We start from the raw sequence: 22,414 nt of genomic DNA, 5'->3' as shown, positions 1-22,414 counted from the left end.
TGGGTGGGGGCAGCTGGTTTGCCCTGAAGGGTGTCCCAGATCAGGGCAAGGGGGTTCCCTTGGGGCGTGGGGCGGCCTGGGCAAGGGGCCTGTGGTGGTTTTCAGGCTGGCCACGCCCCCTGGCGACCCAAGTGGAGGCCCTGGTATCTGGAATTTATTTACCTTCTATAATTGAAAGTTTGTAGCCTGGAGTGGAGGCCTAGGCCGGCCAGGGCTGCAGAAGCTTGGCTTCCTCCATCGCCCGGGGCAACCCTAGCCTCCTGCTCTTCCAGCTCCGTGGCTGCCGCCATTTCTGTTGGAATTTATTTACCTTCTATAATTGAAACTTTGTACCCTTGAGTGGAGGCCTGGGCCCGCCAGGGTGTGTGGAAAGCTTGGCTTCCTCCATTGCCAGGGAAACCGAAGCCTCCCTCCTGTTCGCTCCGTGGCCACAGCCATCTTGGTTGGGGTTAATTTGCATACTCGCTCTGATTGGCTGGTGGGCGTGGCTTGTGGGTGTAGCAGAGTGATGGTCCTACCCCTCCACCCCGCACCTCTGATCGCAGGCTTGGCCCCTTTCCAAGCCTAAAGCCTCCGCCCTAGGTTTAGGCTTTGGAAGGAGTTCCCCCAACCCAGAACCTCCGATTGCAGGCTGGGCCCCTTCCCAAGCCTAAATCCTCCGCCCCAGGTTTAGGCTTGGGAAGGGGTTTCCTACCCGCACCTCCGATCGCAGACTTGGTCCCTTCCCAAGCCTAAAGCCTCTGCCTGATGGCTGGCTGGGAGTGACCTGGGTGCTGAGGAGGTTCCCCGGACCCAGGTATGTATGCAAATTAACCGCCATCTTGGTTGGGTTAATTTGCATACTCACCCTGATTGGCTGGTGGGTGTGGCTTTGGCATAGCGAAGGTGTGGTCAATTTGCATATTACTCTTTTATTAGGTATGATTATAGGAGGGTCAGGACTAACTGTGACAGTGGCAGACAACGTATCTGACCTGGGCCTTTCGGGGGAAGGCACAATACAAGGGCTGAGGAACGCATCCCCAGAGCCAAGAAGCATAGGCTTTATTTCCTCTGAGTTGGCACAAGGACACAATATTGTTTTTAAAAGCAGCTTTTATATTTTCCAACTGATTTTATAGTGCCAAAGTCTTATTTCCATAGATAATGTAAATTATTTAAAATTTTTTAATCAAGACTTTCTATTTAGCTTGTTGTTTATTCGTTAAAGAACATTGAAAAAACATTAATTGACAGAAAATCTTAAATTAGAATCCTGAAGCTGTCTTCCAAAATGATAAAGAGAAACCTAAAATTCAGAAAAACTTTGGAGTTGAATTTTGTTTTCCTCTTTCAGTGATACAAATGTGGATTTTTATCTGAGGCTAAGAGGATGATCTTGTTAAATACTGTTAAATATTACAGGCATCTTGGAATATTTAGGATTTCTACCAATCCTTACCCTATCCATCTATGAAATTCATCAACATTCAATGAAATTGGCTTATATAGAGTAAACATAAAACAGAAGCAGCAACTGGTATCTATTTCCTCATATATGTAGTTATATGAAACTAGAGGCCTGATGCACGAAGATTCATGCAAGAATGGGCCTTCCTTCCCCTGGCTGCCTGCACCGCCTTCGCTCCGCCTTTTTGCTCCGGCCCTGAGCCGCCTTTCCGCCTTTCCACGCTGTCCAGAGGCCCAAAACAGCTGGGGCAGAGTGGAATGCCTGCGTCCCACCCTGCCCCCGGCTGCTCAGCGCCTGTGTATGCAAATTAACCCTCCATCTTTGTTGGGTTAATTTGCATAATCGCTCCTGATTGGCTGGTGGGCATCTCGAAGGTATAGTCAATTTGCATCTTACTCTTTTATTAGTGTAGATGGCTTTTCTGTTGAGATTAGTCCTTGACTGATATTAATAGGTTAAGAATATTCAACCTGGCCTGGCCAGTGTGGCTAAGTGGCTGAGCAGTGACATATGAACTAGAAGGTCAGGGTTCAATTCCTGGTCAGGGCACACACCTGGGTTGCAGGCTCAATCCCCAGTTGGGGCGTGCAGAAGGCAGCCAATCAATGATTTTCTCTCATTACTGATGTTTTTTTTTTCTCTCTCTCTCCCTTCCTCTCTGAAATCAATAAAAATATATATTAAAAAAAAATCCTCAATCCGTTCATTTTAACTCTTGAAAGGAAGAAGGAGGAGGCTTTGAGTGTTGGAAGTGAAAAGTAAATTCATAAGTTTGAATGTGAATTAGAAAAGCCACATGCAACACAGTATACAACAATCAAAGGCATGCAGTAAGCTGCTCAGATCTGGGCTCTTTGCAGGCAGGGCAGCTAGTTGTCCCCTGCTTGAGACAGCCAGGCATTGTAGACAGAAATGCATGCATCTGCACAGAAACTGAGCTATATAGGGCAAGTTTTAAAGACAATATAAACTCAGGCCAAATCATCAGTATTTGACATAGTGGAGATTTCAGACGTTAAACTTTGCCTTTAGAAATGTTACTTACCTATTATAATAGCTGCTTTACAAACGGCTGTCATTAAAGCTCTAAGGAATGTAGGTGAACTCATCTGGCTTTCATCTAGATTAGCCTGATATCAAAAGTAAATGGAACAGTTTAAAGGTACCCACACACACCAGAGAAATTAATTCCCCTAAACTAGGTCCCGTCTGGCACTAAGGGCAGATGGGGTCACACTCAACCTTCTTGCAAAAATGAGTCTTCTGATTCACTGGAAAATACTTAGGCTACTGCCAGTACTGTCTGAAAATGTTCTAAGTAGCAGTATTTCATTTTCAGGGGTGTCACTGCCTACCTTTGCTCATTCCATTATACAGTGCTGTGTACTATATACATTTGGAAGTGCAATGATTTAAAAACATTTTTCCCTCAAAATATAACCCATATTAAGATGTTATCCAAATCTATAAATTCGAAAGAACTATACCACCACCACATTGTATTTTAAAGACTACTTTTTTCAGTAGTGTGCAATTCTTCCTAGGTGTGCTAACCTTGCTTTTTACCTTAATTTTAATGTTGACTTAGAGATAAATCTCAAGTATTGCCTCAAACAAATCCTACAGGTGGTGGTGACAAAATTGTTACTCTTTTCTAAGGATGGCAAAAAATATATTTAGAAATATGCTAAATAAATGGGCCCTCAATTTGTTTTTTAGTTTATTTCTCTTAAGATCTTATTTTTCTTAATATCTTCTTGCTATAAAACACTGTCCTAAACCAGAGGAGCAGCAAAAGAAAATGACAAACAAAAGAAGACATCTCCTAGGCAGGTATTTTCTTTCTTTTTAGAAAGCAAGCAAGAATTTGACCACAACAAAATATACTTAGGGCAGTGAAACAAGGAAGGGCATAGAAGAAGCAACAGGAGGCTCTAGGGTGGGCTGCTTTGGCTCACTGGGAAGCCAGAGAAAAGGGGGAAAAGAGGGCCCTGGAGACAAGGTCAGGAGGTTAGCCTGGAATGAGTTGCTGCTGCCCAACGCTCCCCTGCTTGCAAGTCTCACAGGGTCCCTTAAGAGTTTAGAGGATGCGTGCCTGTGGGAAGGAGAGAGGGAAGGGAATGGCATGGGCATGTTCCCTGGAGCACAGTCTAGTATTTTCCCCTGAAGGGGTCAGGCTAAAAACGATTGGCTAGGAAAAAATTAAAGCTCTCATTATAAAACTATGAATCTTATAAAAATAGAAAAACAGCCTTATTGTTTAAAATACAAATACATGTAAGAATAAAAATAAACGTCATTAAAGTTAAAAACTCCCATGAAGGGAAAGGGTAATGTGTGAATTAAGGAGATCCCTCAGGAATCTTTCTGGCAGAGCTTTCAGGGAAGGTGACATAGTCATTATACCTCTACCCAGTCAAAGATCTGTTCATCATTTGCTTTCTCCTCAATAATGAGTTTCTCAAGTCGATTATATAGCTCTTCAGCAGAGAGTTCTTTCTTTGAAAGTGCTTCGGAGGAACAGGAACTGTCAGATTCTATAAAGTCCAACTTCTGAAACATAAAATGTTAAACACATTGATATAATTCAGTGTTATAAACACCCTGAGAGGAAAACAAAGTCGTGGGGGTATCTTCTATTTTACACGGGATCAAAATGATCAGCACTATCCTTCTGAATATTTCTCCATTTTTTTCTACTGTGTATTTCTGATTCTACTTATAAACAAGCAAACAAACAAAACTCCTAGAACAATCTCTCTGGGTACACTCAACTTCCAATCATTCTGGGTTTGTCTTGCTCTTAGTGTATCTCATAGGGCCTTAGGGCCTTGTTAATTTTTTAAAATTAATTTTTCTTTCTGCTCCTCAAAGTCAGCAATTTCTTCTTATAAAGCATTTTGATATGTTTAGTGAGTTAATTTTCCAATATATGTTATTATAATTTTAAAAATTTAAGTTATAGTAACATATATTGATACAGGGATTTTTTAATTTATAAAATTCAATGATATTCAGTTTCATAGAACAATACCAGAAACTTCATTAGTAAAACAATTAATAAAATAATGTATCTTTTGCAAAAATTAAGTATGAATTTTTATGGGAGTAGATTAGTCTAAATCAGTATCTCCTGACTGAGCAATTTCAATTGCCCTATTTTCAAGTTCACTGAGCTTTTCTTCTGCCTGCTCAAATCTGTTGTTGAACCCTTTTACAGTAATGTGTTGCTTAACAACAGGGACACATTCTGAGAAATGTGTCATTAGGCAATTTCACTGTGGAATCATGGAGTGACCTTACACAAACCTAGATGGTAATACTACAAACCTAGATTATATGGTAAAGCCAACTGCTTCTAGGCTACCAAGCTGTATAGCATGTTTCTGTACTATAGGCCATTGTAACTCAGTGGTAGGTATTTGTGTATCTAAGTATATATAAACATAGAAAAGGTACAATACAGTTGTCCTTGAACAATATAGGTTTGAATTGCATAGATCCACTTATATGTACTTATCATGAATGGAGCTTGCAGGGCCAAAAGTTGCTCTGGGTGGGTGAGTCAATGAGTGAATTTGAAGGTCTACAAATTACTGTACATTACTGTAAACTTTATAAATACTCTACACTTAGACTACACTAAATTTACAAAAATACCTTTCTTTCTTCAATAATAAATAAACCTTAGCTTACTGTAACATTTTTATTTTGTAAACTTTAATTTTTAAAAACTTTTTTGCCCTGACCAGGTGGCTCAGTTGGTTGGAGCATCATCCTATACTCCAAAAGGTTGTGGATTAGCATCCTGATCGGGGCACACACGAAGGCAACTGATCAATGTTTCTCTCTCTCTCTCACCCTCTTCCTCTAGAGACCAATAAAAACATATCCTCACGTGAGCATTAAATAACAAACAAACAAATCATTTTGACTCTTTTATATTAACACTTAGCTTAAAATACAAACATATTGTATAGCTGTACAAAAATATTTTCTTTATATCATTATCTTATAATCTTTTTCTACTTTTTTTTAACTTTTTTAACTTTTCTTGTTAAAACCTAAAACACAAACATATTAGTCCAAGCCTACATTGGGTCAGGATTATCAATGTCACTCTTTTTCACCTTCACATTTTGTCTCACTGGAAGGTCTCCAAGAGCAATAACAGGAATGGATGGAGCTGTCATCACCTACGACAGCAAAGCCAACTTCTGGATTATCTCCTGAAGGAGCTGACTGAGGCTCTTCTTGGGGAGGTGTCACTCTTCAAAAATATGTCCATGGTGGTTTGCTTGGTTTCTTTTTATTATTATTATTATTTTTTAATATATATATATTTAAATATAACATTGATTTTTTACGGAGAGGAAGGGAGAGGGATAGAGTTAGAAACATCGATCAGCTGCCTCCTGCACACCCCCTACTGGGGATGTGCCCGCAACCAAGGTACATGCCCTTGACTGGAATCGAACCTGGGACCCTTCAGTCCACAGGCTGACGCTCTATCCACTGAGCCAAACCAGTTAGGGCTTTAATATATTTTTTTATTGATTTCAGAGAGGAAGGGAAAGGGAGAGAAAGATAGAAACATCAATGATGAGAGAATCATTGACCGGCTGCCTCCTGCACACCCCACCCTGAGGATCGAGCCCGCAACCTGGGCATGTGCCTTTGACCAGAATCGAATCTGGGACCAATCAGTCTGCAGGTCGACGCTCTATCCACTGAGCCAAACTGGCTGGGGCTTTTTAAAAAAAATTTATCATAGATTTGCTTGTAAGCAGATAATGCACCATGCACATTCCTCTTTATTAAATGTAAACCTTTCAGTGTTGGGGTCCATGATGTCAAACTTTTCAAGGAGCTTGTTGAGGTCTGCAAATGCTTCTGCTAAAGCCTTCATGGTGAACTTTCTTGGAGGTTCTTCTTTTTCTTCTGCAATTTCCTTTCTCTTGCCTCTTCTTCAGCTATGTGTTCCTGTTCTAGTACCAACAACTCCTCGTTAGTTAATTCCTCGGGAGCCACCTCTAGGAGTGCTTCAATGTCATCCGCAACCACACCCAGGTTAAAGTTGCTTGTCATCTCAGTCACAAACTGTTGATTTTTGCAACTTTTGCTCTACAATGACTGCTGCAGTGTCACTAAGTAACCAGAATTTTTCAGCTCCATTATAATCTTACTAGAGGCCCGATGCACGAAATTTCATGCAAGAGCCTTGGCCCCGGCCCTGCCCGTTGCGGCTGGGGACCTCTGCTGCCTCTGCCGTGGCCCCCGCCTGCTGCGGCTTTGTCTGGAAGGACGCACGGTCTAATTAGCATATTACCCTTTTATTATTATAGATGGGACCACTATCATATATGTGGTCTGGCTTTGACCAAAATGTCATTAAGTGTTGCATGACTGTAGTTAGTTTTTACTTCAGATATTGTAATTTTTCAGATCCAGAATTTGTTTAGTTCTTATTTATAATTTCTACTTCTTTGTCCATATTCCCAACTTGTTCATACATCATTTTCCTTTAGTTCTTTTTCCATGGTTTTCTTCAGCAATTTGAGCATATTTAAAACAGTTAAAGTTGTTGTCTAGTAGTACAATGTTTTGGGCTTCCTCAGGGATGCTTTCTGTCAGTTTCTTTTTTTATCCCTGTGAATGAGCCATATTTTCCTGTTTCTCTGTATGCTTTATAATTTTTTTGTTGAGAACTAGACATTTTGAATATTATAATGTAGAAACCCTGGATATCATTCTCTCCCTTCCCCAGGGACTGCTGATGGTGCAGTCATCTGTTTGATGACTTTTAGACAAGGACTACATTCCTTCTTGTGTGTGGTCATTGATGTCTTTAATTCATTAACTCTACAGGCAGCCAGTAACTCCTATTTTGGTCTAATTTAAATGACTAGAATGTTAATGAAATTATCTTCATTTCCTTTATAAAACAGACTTACTATGGCCCTAGCTGGTTTGGCTCAGTGGACAGAGTGTCGGCCTGTGGACTAAAGGGTTCTGGGTTCAATTCTAATCAAGGGCACATGCCTGGGTTGCAGGCTTGATTCCCAGTAGGGGGCATGCAGGAGGCACTGATCAATGATTCTCTCTCATCAGTGATGTTTCGCTATCTCTCTCCCTCTCCCTTCCTCTCTGAAATCAATAAAAATATATTTTAAAAATAATAATAAGCCGAAACCGGTTTGGCTCAGTGGATAGAGCGTCGGCCTGCGGACTCAAGGGTCCCAGGTTCGATTCCGGTCAAGGGCATGTACCTTGGTTGCGGGCACATCCCCAGTGGGGAGTGTGCAGGAGGCAGCTGATCGATGTTTCTAACTCTCTATCCCTCTCTCTTCCTCTCTGTAAAAAATCAATAAAATATATTAAAAAAATAATAATAATAAGATAAAATAGACTTATTATGGTTGGCCCTTGAACAACATGGGGGTGAGGGAAACCAACCACCTGTGCAGTTAAAAATTTGTGTATAAATTAAACTGGTTCTCCACATATACATATTACATATTCCCAATTGTGGGCTGAAAATATGTACTATCAAACAGGAAGGAATAAGTCTTGTTCTTACCTGTTCCAAGAGAAAATTATGTACATCTTTCCCTTCTGGTAAAAAGTCCTTCCAGCTGAGGTCAGCCTCCCTCCATAGGGCTCCCACTTTCTTATGGCTCTGAAACAGAGAAGTCAAAATCCATTTACTTTTACATTGGCAAGAGAAAAAAACAGAGTGCAGAACTGTTAAGACTAAAAAATAAAAACTTTCCCTTGCTGATATGAAGTTAATTTCTTAGGACTCTAAGCATTGAAACTGAGATGTCTGAAAGGATGGAAATATAATGGTGAATGACTGAAATTTAGCTGTTTAAGGTTTAATCATTTATTTTACTGGATGACTAATATAAGGATTGGCAAGCTGGTACTTGGAATTAAAAAAGTGATTAAACACAGAGTTTACAAATTCAACACTCTCTTTCCTAGATATTGCTATAAGCATCTGCTATTAAAGCCATTCAATAATCTCACTGGTACTCCTCTTCCTAGTAGATCACAATTATGCTGCCTAACATGAGAAGGCTAATAAAGTTGTTGCTCTTGAACCAGGAATGAGAAGTATTTCAAGGGAAAAGCAGAGGTTGAATGCAAGAAACAGAGAAGAGCTGTGATCAGCTAGAAAACTGATGAGGGGGTGCAAGTCCACTGCTTGCATAAAGGCATAGCGATAAAGGAAAACGTCAGGTTTTGAGGCTGCCTGACTGCAGAGTTTATGCTCTATGAGCATTTCATTTTAGTTTTTACAAAAAAAGTTAACAAGAATTTTGAGTTTTAAATAAGGACTAAGTCAACTAGATGGGAGAGAAGGAGGGACTTTTTGTTCTGCAATTAGGGTTCAATAAAAACTTTAGTGCCTGCAAGCAAAGTGTATTACTAACCAATAGATAATCAACTAGAACTAGAGTCCAGGTTATTTAGTATACCTGTCTATGAATAACTATTACACAAATGTAATACAGAAAGACTTCTCTAGTTTTATAAGGAGAAATAAAACACTGAATTGTTTTTATCAATGCCTATAAAACAATAAAAACTATCATCTCAATATTTTTAGTTTTGGTTTGAGTAAGTCAGAAATCATTCCAGAATTTTCATGCCTGAGTTCTATTTTGTTTTGACATCTGACCCCAGGCATTACATCACCTGTGTGGTGCTATATCTCTTTCCCAAACCAAACCCATTAGACCACTAATAGTGCAATGACACACTTTTGAAACTATTGGGTTTGACTCATCTGTCTCCTTCTCCAGTTTATAAATTCCTTGATGGTTTAGTATTCTTTGTGGATTGAGATCCTAACATAGACCTTTGCAGAGAATTGTATAGTATTTATTAAATTAAAATAAACTTAACTTTAAGATAGAGATTTACAATCCTGCAGAGTCATTTTTACCACCTATTTGTAATCAGATTACCTACCCCTGATAAAAAAATAATAAAATCAATCATATTTTTAAAAATCATTACCCAAGGATATGTTCTCATTGGTTTTTAGAGAGAGAGGAAGAAACATCAATGTGAGAGGGAAACTGATTGGTTGCCTCCAGTACATGCCCCAACCAGGGATCAAACCCGCAACCTTTTGGTGTATGGGACAACGCTCCAACTAATGAGCCATCTGGCCAGGGCAAAAATCAATCATTTAATGATTAATCCCATCTTTCTCTGAAAGCAGAGGAATTTTTATTCAAATAAATTAAAAAGTATAAATAATGCAGCCTTTTAAATATATATATATATATTTTTATTGATTTCAGAGAGGGAGAGAGAGGAAGCGAGAGATAGAAACATCAATGATGAGAGAGAATCATTAATCGGCTGCCTCCTGCATGCCCCTTGACCAGAATCGAACCTGTGACCCTTCAGTCCTCAGGCGGAGGGCCTATCCACTGAGTCAAACCACCTAGGGCAATAATGCAGCCATTTTGTTTTAAGAGAAGATAAATTAACTAGCCACAAATAAAACATATCTTGAAATTCTTTAGAATTTTACCAAATCTAGTTGAGATTAGGTAATTCTTTTCCAAGTTACTAGTAAACGGAAGGACAAATAAACCCCTGGAAGAAACTAGATTGAAACAGAGACCTCACTCTTTTTTTTCAAATAATAAAAGGAAACTGAATTATGTGCATTGTGACACCTAAGCTAGTTACAAATAACCCAAGGTCAAAATCACTGCCCTTCCTAATATGCTGTTGAGTCGGGCACTCAGTTTAACACTCACCATTTGTTTGCATAGAAGGTGCAATATTTCAGAAAGCAAGATTCCAGCTCTTCCGACAGGAAGTAAAGGTTTGCAAAATTCTCTGTAAAAGAAAAGAGTAGTGATTAAGTACCTCAAAACAAATTCCCTGTTCTAGAACAATAGGCAAACAATGTGTGCCAAAAGAACAGGTACTTTACATCTAAATAACACTGGGCCAGCCAAATCCAATACATTTTCAGCAGAAATAGTTGAGAGACTTCAGGTTCATTTTATGCTTCATGGAGAAGCTGGAAAAGGATGTTAGAATTCCTGGGTTTTGCCTTTTTTTGTAACTGCTTCAATTATAGAAGCAATTGCAAGTCTCATTCTCACTTAATAATATATTTATTTACATAAATCCTTGCCTCAGTGGTTGAGCATCGACCTAGGAACCAGGAATTGGAGGTTGGATTTCCGGTCGGGGGACATGTCTGGGCTGTGGGCTTCATCCCCGGGATGGGGCATGCAAGAGGCAGCTGATCAATGATTATCTCTCATCAGTGATGTTTCTATCTCTCTCGCCATCTCCCGTTCCTCTTTGAAATCCATAACAATATATTTTCAAAAAATGAACCCCCTTTAAGCTGAAAGGAGAGAAACACCTTAGGTAACAGGGAGTTGTAAAACTTAGTTATTAAGTGTTTTTAAGAAAGGAAGCATTTTTTATTTTTATTTTATTTTATTGATTTTTTACAGAGAGGAAGGGAGAGGGATAGAGAGTTAGAAACATCGATGAGAGAGAAACATCGATTAGCTGCCTCCTGCACACACCCCCTACTGGGGATGTGCCCGCAACCAAGGTACATGCCCTTGACCGGAATTGAACCTGGGACCTTTCAGTCTGCAGGCCGACGACGCTCTAGCCACTGAGCCAAATCGGTTAGGGCAAGGAAGCCTTTTTTTAAAAAAAATGTATTTTTTATTGATTTCAGAAAGGAAGGGAGAGAGAAGGAGAGATAGAAACATCAATGATGAGAGAGAATCATTGATTGGCTGCCTCCTGCACATCCCCTACTCGGGGGGAATTGAGCCCGCAACCCGGGCATGTGCCCTTGGCCAGAATCGAACCTGGGACCCTTTAGTCCGCAGGCCTACGCTCTATCCACTGAGCGAAACCGGCTAGGGCAGGGAAGCCTTTTTTTTAAAGAATATAGATGAAACACAGAAACGGACCAATTTTTTCATAGTCTAAGCCAGTATTTCCTAAACTGTATTCTGTAGGATATCAATAGTCATTCCTTTAAAAAAAATCTATAGTCAATTAAGTGAGAAAATGTGAATTAAACAAACCTGAATAGTTTTTACTTTTTTTTTTTTTTACTATAGAATTCTCATAATCTTGAATGTGCTATAATAAACTTGTGAATGTCAAAGAAAAGAGACACAACAACATATAGACTTTGACTATATGAACAATTTTTGGGGAAATACAAGCCTATACAACATGGCAATAATTTCCCACTCATGTTCAAATTTAGGAATGCCTGAGACCTCAGTTCCTTTTTTTTTTTTTCCTGATAAAAACTTTTTTTTGACATTTTTTTTATTGAGGTATTATATGTGTACATATCTTACCATTGCCCCCCACACCCCACACCCATACATGCCCTCACCCCCCAGAGTTTTGTGTCCATTGTTTATGCTTATATGCATGCATACAAGTCCTTCGTTTGATTTCTTATCTCCCCCACCTCTCCCTAACTTTCCCCCTGTAATTTGAAAGTCTGTTTGATGCTTTACTGTCTCTGTATCTATCATTTTGTTCATCAGTTTATAATGTTCTTTATTATCCATAAATGAGTGAGATCATGTGGTAATTTTCTTTCATTGACTGGCTTATTTCACTTAGCATAATGTTATCCAATTCCATCCAGGTTGCTGCAAATGATGAGAATTCCTTCTTTTTTATGGCAGCATAGTATTCCATTGTGTAGATGTACCACAGTTTTCTGATCCAGTCATCTGCTGACGGGCACCTAGGCTGTTTCCAAATCTTAGCTATTGTAAATTGTGCTGCTATGAACATAGTGGTGCATATATCCTTTCTGATTGGTGTTTCTAGTTTCTTTGGATATATTCCCAGGAGTGGGATTACTGGGTCAAATGGGAGTTCCATTTTCAGTTTTTTGAGGAAACTCCATACTGTTCTCCACAGTGGCCTCAGTTCCTTTTATAACAACCTGAGCATGCACTATTATGTGGAAATACAACTTCTTACAACATTGGAGCAATGACAGACATAAGAGTTAGGTAACATTAAGTTTCCAGGAGCAACCACCTTCTTGTCAGTTACATGATTCTGGAGCCAAAACTATAATCACTGCTAACCTCAATGGACCACAAGGCTAGAATATCCCCATCACTTACGCAGTATAGACCTAATATAATGTAACTTTTTTACATTAAAATTAGAAGTCTTACATAGTCACGGGCTGCATCCAAGAGTCTCCAAAGGCACTATGGCAGCAATTTTCAACCGGTGTGCCACAAGAATTGTTTTTTATTTTTTTTAAATATAGTAATCATTTTTATGTATTTATTGAATGAATGAATTCATTAAGATTTATTGAACGTTAGTTTTACAACCTAATGTTAACCAGAATGTTAAGAATAAAAAATGTAATATATAAGGAAGTACGGTGAGATTATGTAGACAGGAGGGGAAGCAGGAGGGGTGTCAGTCAACAGGATAGAAGAGCAGGATAGGAAATGATGGCAGATCCTGGTACAGTCAGGAAACTCCTAGTAGATTAATATAACCAGACAAGAGTTTGTGTGTGTTGGGTTGGGGAGCAAGTGGTGGTAGGTGGGAGTTGATTGGAAGAAGAAAGTTGGAGTTAGAAAATGTGAAATTGAAGATAAAAACAAAGGCCAGATTATAAAGTGTTTATTAGTCAAGTTAAGGAGTTTGATCTTAAAGACAAATAGAAAATTTAACACTGCATAACACTGCATTTTTTGAGGTAAAGGAGTTTTATGGTTTCAGTCTTTACTCCATTTCCAATTAATTTTGTGAGTGGGGTAAGATAGAGTTTAATTTATTCTTCTGCATGTGGTTATCCAGTTTTCCCAACATTATTTATTGAGGAGATTATCCTTTCCCCAGCCAGAAGAATTTTTATAACACATAATACCTGACTATTTAGTCAGGGGCACTGACCTTTTCCTTAGATTGTCAAATAAAGAAATGACAACAGCCAACATAACAATAGCTATTTGGTGTGAATGAGTAAAAATTATACCTATTTTTGTCAGATCAGCAAAAAATATATATTTCTCCTTGTGCTGCAGAATTTTAGTAATTAGTGTGTGCCATGAGATGAAAAAGGTTGAAAATTCTGTACTAAGAGAACAGCACTACGCTAGAAGGCCAGCTGATGAGTTCTGCATCAGTTTAACTTGACATATAGCAAAAGAAACAAGAACAACTTACATGATAAGTTCTCGCATGGAGATTCCGCCTTCTTTTAACATGGGAGTTACCAGTTCAGCAAGGTACAACCAAATATGGGGAATATCAATGGCCATGTCATCTGCTGTTTCCAATGTTTCTGAAAAACTAAAAAAGAACAGAAAAAAATTCACATGCAAATGTAATTCAAAAGTTAAGATTAAATAAAGAGACCAAAATCAGTCAGCAAAGAAGTGCCTATTAAGCACTTGCTATGTTAGGTACTGTTCTGGGCATAAAGTAACTGGTTCTTCCTCTCAAAGAGCTTATATTAGTGTGGGGGGAGGGAGAGAAAAGCATACTTGCAGATAGGGCCAATTCAATACGCTGAAGAACATGAACTATGGTACTAGGATATCCCAATACAGCTGGTGGTCAGAAATACCTCTGTATTGAGGTGACATTTGAAAGACTTAAATGATGGAAATGAGGCAGCCATGTGAAATTCTGGGGGAATATAGCTATCAATTTAATCCCACACTATAAAGAGCTCATTACAGTTGAGTATCATATCTTTGGAGTCAGCCAGAGGCACTGACTAAAAATTTAGTGTAGTGCAGACCAGACACAAAGAGAAGAAAGGGCAAAACCCATTGTCCTTGAGGAGCTTACAATAGGGGAAAAACTGGAAGGATATAAAAGAGTTGGACAACTTTACTAATAACATCAGCATTATAACATGATACCAACTGTTATATCTTCAAAGAAAAGTTAATGGTTTCAGGCTTTCATAATATGAAATATTTCTCAATATGAAGTGAAATAAATGGGACTTGAATATAGTACTTAGGAAAGTCAAATACAAAATATCAGTGCAATTTTACTTAGGCTCAACAGCATAGCTACTCAGTTATAAGCATAAAAACATAACCCAAGACTTTCTTAATTAGTCCCCTATATAGCATTTTAAAAAGCACAAGGCAAAAGTAAATTTAATTATAGGAGACACATACTTACTTACAAGGAAATAAACATAATCACAAGAAAAGGGAAGAATGAATGAAGAGGCCATGGGCAGGTGGTATTTGTCTTCATGTCCTTTCAGATCTCTGCATATATAAAGTGTGTGCTTTTCCACTGCAGTTCTAGCAAGTATGCCACTCCTCTTTACCTACCTCAGAAGCCTACACATCACGTCATTAAAATGTTTCACTTAAACAAAAAGGTACCACTACTAGAAACAGTCACCTTTCTAAAGGAGCTATTTCAAAACAGTTTGCATCTTCCCCACATTATCCAACTCTGGGCTTCATGAATCCTTAACGCCAACTTTCTGAGTTTCCAGCTTGGAATTATTTGACATCTATTTGTGATACAACAGATACTTGACTATTCTCCCATTATGTGCAGACTTTCAGCTCAGTTAATGTGCTACTAATGGACCATAATCTGGACGGACTCCAAGATTTCTGGGTTAATCACCCTATAATGCCAATTCATGTTCCATGGGTTAGTGGCATGGATTAGGCTGTTAAATGAGCCCATGAGACAATAACTGCAGCCGTGTTGGTTTTTCAGCAGTATAACTACTGCTATTTTCATCTCATATTACAACTAAAAGATACCCATATTCTTGCCTTGGTATTCGACTTCTCAATTAGTCTGGGACTATCTGCAGAACACAATCACTGGTCAAATCCATAATGCTGATAAAAACAACAACACCTGTTTGGCTGAACATAGTTATGAGACATTTCTTTTTAGTTCCTAAATCCTTTTGTATGATTTTTAAAAGAAAAATCCGAGGTGTGTAGAAGCTCCTACACACAGTAGTCTTTGGACTACATACTACATCGTCTATAACAATGCCTTGCAGAATACACTTATTCTGCTGCCTGAATGAATGAAATAGAGCTATACCATAACCTTGCTTCTTGGTATGTAGTGACCATCACACCCACTGGACTGCACTTTGGAAAGGGTCCATAGGTGGGACTTCAGGAATCCCCCCCCCCCCCCATTTCAATGATAGAAGATCTACTTTTACTTATTTTATATACTAGGTTCCTGCCTAAAATTTAATTTAAAAAGGAGTACATGGTTAAAAGTTGGAATTTTAAAAAATTCAGTAAAGGTCTGATCAGAACTCTGCTAAAAGGGCAAAATAATCTAACACAGTTTGGAAATGATATTGTCAGCAGCTCTTGCACAATTTGTATGAAGATAGCTAAATTTTAAATGGAAATTTGGCTGTAGATAAATAAGGAAGAGATAGTGAATACATGTAAAAGTCAGGTTGATCAAGTATTATTATGACTAATCAAATGAATCTAACTACAGGTAAAAGGGAGAAATAAAAAAAGACGAAAAGCCTTCTACTGCAGTATCATCTGCAAAGACTATTTAAACTAGATCCTACCTAGATGAGCAAATAGGGTCTTCACTGTGCACTGACACCTCTACAATTTTGCACTTGAACCTTAGTATGAATGTCTGTGTAAGCTCTGAACTCTAACTTCTTTTTTTAATTTATTTTGAATATATTTTTATTTTAACTTTTTAAAATTAAATATGGTTGACATACAATGTTACATGATTTTCTTTTTTTTAAATTACTTTATTGATTAAGGTATCACATATTTGTCATCAACCCCCTCCCCCCGTTCCCTTCCCAAACACCCCCACACGCAAGCCCCCCTCCCCCCGTTGTCCGTGATCACTGGTTAGGCTCATATGCAAGCACACAAGTCCTTTGGTTGATCTATCTCCCTTGTCCCCACCCTCCCCTACCTTCCCTCTGAGGTCTGACAGTCTGATCAATGCTGTTCTGTTCTTCAGTCTATGTTGTTCATCTTTTCCCCTAGATGAGTGAGCTCATGTGATACTAGGAATACACTTATAGGAACCGAAAATGAGACAAGCAATAATAGTTATGCTGAGAGGCAAATGAATCAGTCTATAGTGAGTTTCTTTCTGGGCCAACAGTTCTTTTGAGTCCCGGTTTCTATGTCCAACAGTTGTTAATGTGTTCATAACAGCAATGATATTTCAGTTCTGGATGGTGAACTCTAACTTCTTACAAAAGCAGAAATGCCGTTGTGGGAAGAAAAGTTCCAAAAAAGTAGTTAAGGAGGAGATAAAAATTTCCTCTCTAGCCCTAACCAGTTTAGCTCAGTGGATAGAGTGTCAGCCTGCAGACTGAAAGGTCCCAGGTTCGATTCCAGTCAAGAGCATGTACCTTGGTTGCAGGCACATCCCCAGTAGGAGGTGTGCAGGAGGCAGCTGATTGATGTTTCTCTTTCATCGATGTTTCTAACTCTCTATCCCTCTCCCTTCCTCTCTGTAAAAAAATAAATAAATAAATAAATAAATAAATTTCCTCTCTAACAAGTATTTCTCAAAATGAAATACTAATATATCAAGCCTCCTGAGGGACACATATTTTGTGTTTATTGTCAACTCCAATTTTTACCATCCTGGATATCATGTTTATTAAACTTTCAAAGTGATTTCAATTCTTTGGCTAATAGTTGAGTACACTCACCTACCCTTACTAGACACCTTTAAAAAAGAAGTCTTCTAAAGCCATGATATAAAATGACTATCAACAGTGCTTCAACTGCACCTACCCACCTACTTTACATCATAAAGCATTTAGATTCAAGTCCTGAAAATTCTAAGAGAATGGCTGATGTTGCCTTTGTGGAAATGTTTGATATATGGCAACTGTTATGCTCAGACTTGATATAGCACCTTGTAAGGAAAATTCCAAAGGATCTAAGCTTTATTTATAAACAACCTGAAACAAAGAGCCTATTTGAAACTTCTGTCTAATCTAACTTAATATTTAGTAGCATTGCATGCCTTAAAAGGAACTGCAGGAGAGATGGCTCGCTTGGGAAACTAGACAGAAACAGCTTCAATGACTGCTCAAAAGTTAGCATCAAGGCAGTAGCAGCATACAAGGAAGCTAATCTCAGATGCTCCCCCACAATGCTGTATAAAAACAAAAATATTTGGATGTTGGTACTAAAGAGACATAAGATTAGGACATTTCCATGGCTCCAATGAACTGGCCTCTCTGGACAGTATGGACTATTTATAACTTGGACTTTAGAAGTAATTGGGAAACTGATCTATTTGCAAGAAGCCTCTTTGTGGATAATGACATGACACTATCGGTTTGTTTCCATCTTAGAAAAAATTGCCAGATCTCCCCATTTAGGGAGAAATAGCGGTCTTTGTAGGGGTTCTGATCTAAGGATGGCCTGGTTAGGTCTAATTTAATATTAAAAGCTAGCCCGGAGCCACTGTATTATCTCTAGCTGCAGAAGGAAGTAAAAATAGAAAAAGATGAAGTAGTTACTGAGATACAAGAAGTGTTAATCTCATTTTCAGTCTAAATAAATGGTTGTGGTAGTACCTTCAGCAGCAGCTGCAGTGCCAGTGAAAGTGTGGATACCATGACTGGATGACACTTTTTCCTCAAGGGACCAACAAAGGGAAATGCAAATGTCTGAGACAGCCTAGAAACCAAGCTGGCACCTCACAGATTCAAGTAAAACTGATGAAGCCAGACTACACTTCTTGGGGTCTTTCCAGAAATGAATCAATTTTTGAGTATAGTTTGAAGAGAGACATGAAACGGTAAATAATAATCCAGCATTTCCCAAATTTTCTGGTGACTATAGCATAATATCTGGGTAAAAAGCAAGTTTTTTATAAAATAATGTAATAGTTATTGCAAATGTAGTTTCTAGGGGGTTGAAATTATACTTGGCTCGGGGCAGACCTCAGTTTGTTTGTGCGGGTGTGTACACCCCTCTTTGCTTTTACTATTTATACTGCCTGGCTACTGGAGTGAACAACATATTTCTCTTTTAAAACTGGAAACCATCCTGGCCTTAAATGTCAACAACCACAGCAATTTTTGCCAAAGTTTCTTATTAAATTAACTGAGTCAGATGGCCTTAATCTAGTCAGGCACTGAATTCAGAGAAATCCCAACTTACTGCTGAAAGACAACTTGAAAAAAAATGTTTCTATTGATTTTTTTTAGAGAGAGGGAGAGGTTGAGAGAGATAGAAACATTCACTGGTTATCTCCTGTACACCCCCTACTAGGGATTGAATTGAAACCCAGGCATATGCCCTGACTGGGAATTGAATCTGTGACCTTTTGGTGCATGGGATGACGCTCAATCCACTGAGCCACACTGACCAGGCTGAAAGACAACTTTTTAATGATCCTAGGGGCAAGTATAAATTTTCCAGAACCTTGAGGACAATGCCACCTTTCCTCACAAATCAAATGAGTAATTTTTCTAAGTACATTCAATATTGGCATTTAATGATTACACTATTCTAAGAGGCTGACCATAGCTTTTGAAAGACACAGTAGCATTTCATCACATGTGCATTTAATGTTGAGATTAAAAATTTCTTCTCCATACAACCTGAGCCCTGGCTGGTGTTGCTAAGTGGTTAGTGTCGGCTCACTGACCGAAGGATCTTGGGTTTGATTCCCAGTCAAGGGTACGTCCCTGGGTTGAAGGTTCAATCTCTAGCCCCGGTTGGGGCAGATGAGGGGGGTGACCAATTGATGTGCCTCTCTCACATAGATGTTTCTCCCTCTCTCCCTTCCACTCTTTCTAAATATCAATTGAAAAGATACCCTCAGGTGAAGATTAATAAAACAACAACAAAAAGTACATGAGCTTGGCAAAAAAGATTTAGAAGGAGAAAAATAACTTGAATAGTGCAGAATTCTTATTGCCATTCTGCTTAATGAGCTATCCTAAGTAAGTATGAGCTGGGGGATGTAGATCTGGTGTCCAGCCCCCAGGAAGTCTTAGTTCCTGTTCCCTTAGAGAGTGAGCACGTATCAGCGATGGCTGTGATTGTAAGTTTATATTGTACAACATGGCCCCTAAAACTAAATTTTTAAACATATGCAATCTTCCTCTTAAACATTGCTTTTAGAACCTAAGCCTGGGTGAGATTCTATGGCTGTACCACAAAGAACTGATCCATCCACTTGTGATGATGGTGTAGCACAAAGAAATCAGAATCTGATCAAATGAGGATCAACACCAGTGACAGCCAGACTTCATCAAACTAACCATCAGCAGGAATCATAATGAACCCAACCTGGAATAGACTAAATCATTAACAACTTGGAGTTACATATCCTTCTATAGGGCTAACATGTACAGACAAGCATTTACTGGCAAAAATAACTATGGTTTATTGAAAGGTTTAAGGCTTTCTGGGTTAAGTAAAATTTTCAAAAAATTTTTCAAAAAGAAAAGTTTTTTCCCTCAAAGAATATCCAAGGGTTTACTTGGCTGGTGAGGCCTCAGGTTCCCCATGGTTAAGGGATCTCTGCTACCTTACTTATGTCATAATACTAGAGGCCCGGTGCATGAAATTCGTGCATGGTGGTGGTGGTGGGGGCTGTCCCTCAGCCCAGCCTGCACCCTCTCCAATCTGAGATCCCTCTCGCAATCCAGGACTGCTGGTTCCCAACCGCTTCCCTGCCTGCCAGCCTGATCACCCCCTAACCACTCCCCTGCCAGCATGATCGATGCCTAACTGCTCCCCTGCCAGCCCGATTGCCCCTAACTGCCCTCCCCTGCCGGCCTGGTCGCCCCCAACTGCCCTCCCCTGCAGGCCTGGTCCCCTCCCAACTGGCCTGGTTCCCCCAACTGCCCTCCCCTGCAGGCCTGATCGCCTCCAACTGCCCTCCCTTGCAGGCCTGGTCCCTCCCAACTGCCCTCCCCTGCTGGCCATCTTGTGGCAGCCATCTTGTGTGTTGGAGTGATGATCAATTTGCATACCATCTCTTTATTATATAGGATAGGTCTAACTTATGTCATAATATAGGTCTAACAATTAGTATAAAAAAGCAGAAGAAAACCTTTATGATTTAGTACAGTCTACAAATGCCATCATACCAACTAACATATTATCAGTATTACACATCAACATGTTAGAGTCGGCACAATTTAATCTATGAAAAAAGCTAAAAACTTAAGATATGTGCTATTAAAATGAACTACTCAAGAGTCTAGTAAAGGAATACCACCATTCTTGAGGAGAATACTAACCCTTTGAAAAAGTCCTGCTTGCTGAGCTTCTCTGACTGCACCAGCTGATACAGTAACTGGCCCATGTGATCCCTGGTGATCTGGCTCCTTTCCAGGGTGGACTCAACCCCCACTCTCACAAACACGTGTAGCGGGCCTTGGGCATTCAGCTCCTCCACACATTGCATGGCTTCCTGTTCAAATAGCAAATAAAAGCTTACCCCAAATCTGGATAGCATTACCAGATGGTTAAAATAAGTTTAAAATCTTTTACATATGACAAACTCAGTAGAAAGCTCGACAAACAAGACATTTCCACATATAGTTTTTAAAACATTAATACAACTCAGTAAAATGCAGGCTGATATAGGTAATATTAATCTTATTTTCAAAACAAAGTAAGTGTGTCTTTATAAGCAAATGTGTTTAGGTTAACAACTTTATTCAAGATCACTCAAAAGGACCAGAAACAAAAAAGTATTTTTCTACACAATGTTTGCTTATTTTATGATCATTTTAAAAACTAAAAATGGTATATTATGAAATAGAAATTCAATATCATGATTCAAAGGCCTTCCTTAAAATGGCAAATTTTGTTTGGGTATGTTAAATACTTGCAAAATCTTCAATGAAAAATGTCTTCTTTGACAGTAAAGTGTATATGCTTAGCTTAAGTACTAAACCCCCTTATGAAGTTCTTGGGGTTCTTACCCTGGGGTGACCTGGCTAGGTGATATATTTGGCATGGAGGGTAAAAGCCTGGCAGCCAGGGTTGCTGAGTCGCCAATATAGCAGTGTGCCACCCTGCCCTCACCTCTCAACTTTGAGTACAAAATCCTTAGGTTTCACCTCTACAGGGAGCAGCTCTTCTGAGGGGGAAGATGCATGTGAGAAGGGCAGCCTCCTGATTGAAGGAGGTGTAAGGCCATGTAGGTGTCTCACTGATGCTTTACTGCCCCTCTGCTACTTTATGTAATACCTCCCCATGTCAACTTTCTATCTAGGAAAATTTCCAACTACAGACAAATTAAATAGTACAATGTACACCTAGACAGCTTCACTTCAATTGAGATTCATCCATTGTTAGTTTCTTTTCTCTACATCTGAGCAATTTAACATGCATATAATAGTCAATACAAATATTATCCAACATATATAGTACATACTCGAATTCCCATAATTGTTCCCAAATGTCCAATATAGATAGCTTCTTGTTGTTTTAGGATCCGATTAAAAACCTGGCATCGCATGTCATGATGTCTCTTTAGACTCCTTTAATCTAGTCAGTCCTTTCTCTTTTTTACCCTTTTATGACACTGGCATTTTTGAAACATTCAGGCTAGTTGTCATTTCCAGCTTCATCTGCACCTCATGCACATTCAGCCTGCTAAATAAATTGCCATCATCCTTCTAATTTAAAACTGCCAGAATATTGCTGCTATCTATTACCTATGCCTCTTATGCTTGTGGGGTTTTGCCTCATATTCAGAGCATCATCATCATTATAATGCCTTTTAAGGAGAGAGTGGAAAGGAACGCAAGTATTCAATTCAATCTTCACTTTAACCTGAAGTGATTAAGTAAGTGTCTTTCAATGGGAATTTACTGAATCTGCATAGAGGGCCAACTAACTACATCACGATACTTCTAATGCCCAGCAGTTTATAATCCTGCCCTTC

At 39.1% G+C, this 22,414-nt stretch overlaps 1 protein-coding gene across 24 annotated transcripts in view; it reads right to left on the bottom strand.

The window, feature by feature from the left end:
• The window catches only part of EIF4G3 (eukaryotic translation initiation factor 4 gamma 3), a 286,670-nt gene that overhangs the window by 4,956 nt on the left and 259,300 nt on the right, over window positions 1-22,414 (bottom strand). For all 24 annotated transcript variants that reach the window (XM_079776759.1, XM_079776755.1, XM_079776738.1 and 21 more), the window contains 6 exons: window positions 20,757-20,929; window positions 13,691-13,816; window positions 10,237-10,318; window positions 8,031-8,129; window positions 3,857-4,003; window positions 2,496-2,580 (listed from right to left, as the gene is read on the bottom strand). In XM_079776759.1, coding sequence (XP_079632885.1) covers window positions 2,496-2,580; window positions 3,857-4,003; window positions 8,031-8,129; window positions 10,237-10,318; window positions 13,691-13,816; window positions 20,757-20,929 — 712 coding nt within the window. The remainder of the gene's footprint in view (window positions 1-2,495; window positions 2,581-3,856; window positions 4,004-8,030; window positions 8,130-10,236; window positions 10,319-13,690; window positions 13,817-20,756; window positions 20,930-22,414) is intronic.

The sequence above is a fragment of the Cnephaeus nilssonii genome, assembly GCF_951640355.1.
Source record: "Cnephaeus nilssonii genome assembly, chromosome: 7".
NCBI classification, from domain to species: domain Eukaryota; kingdom Metazoa; phylum Chordata; class Mammalia; order Chiroptera; family Vespertilionidae; genus Cnephaeus; species Cnephaeus nilssonii.
This window is presented reverse-complemented; position numbering and strand designations above follow the sequence as displayed.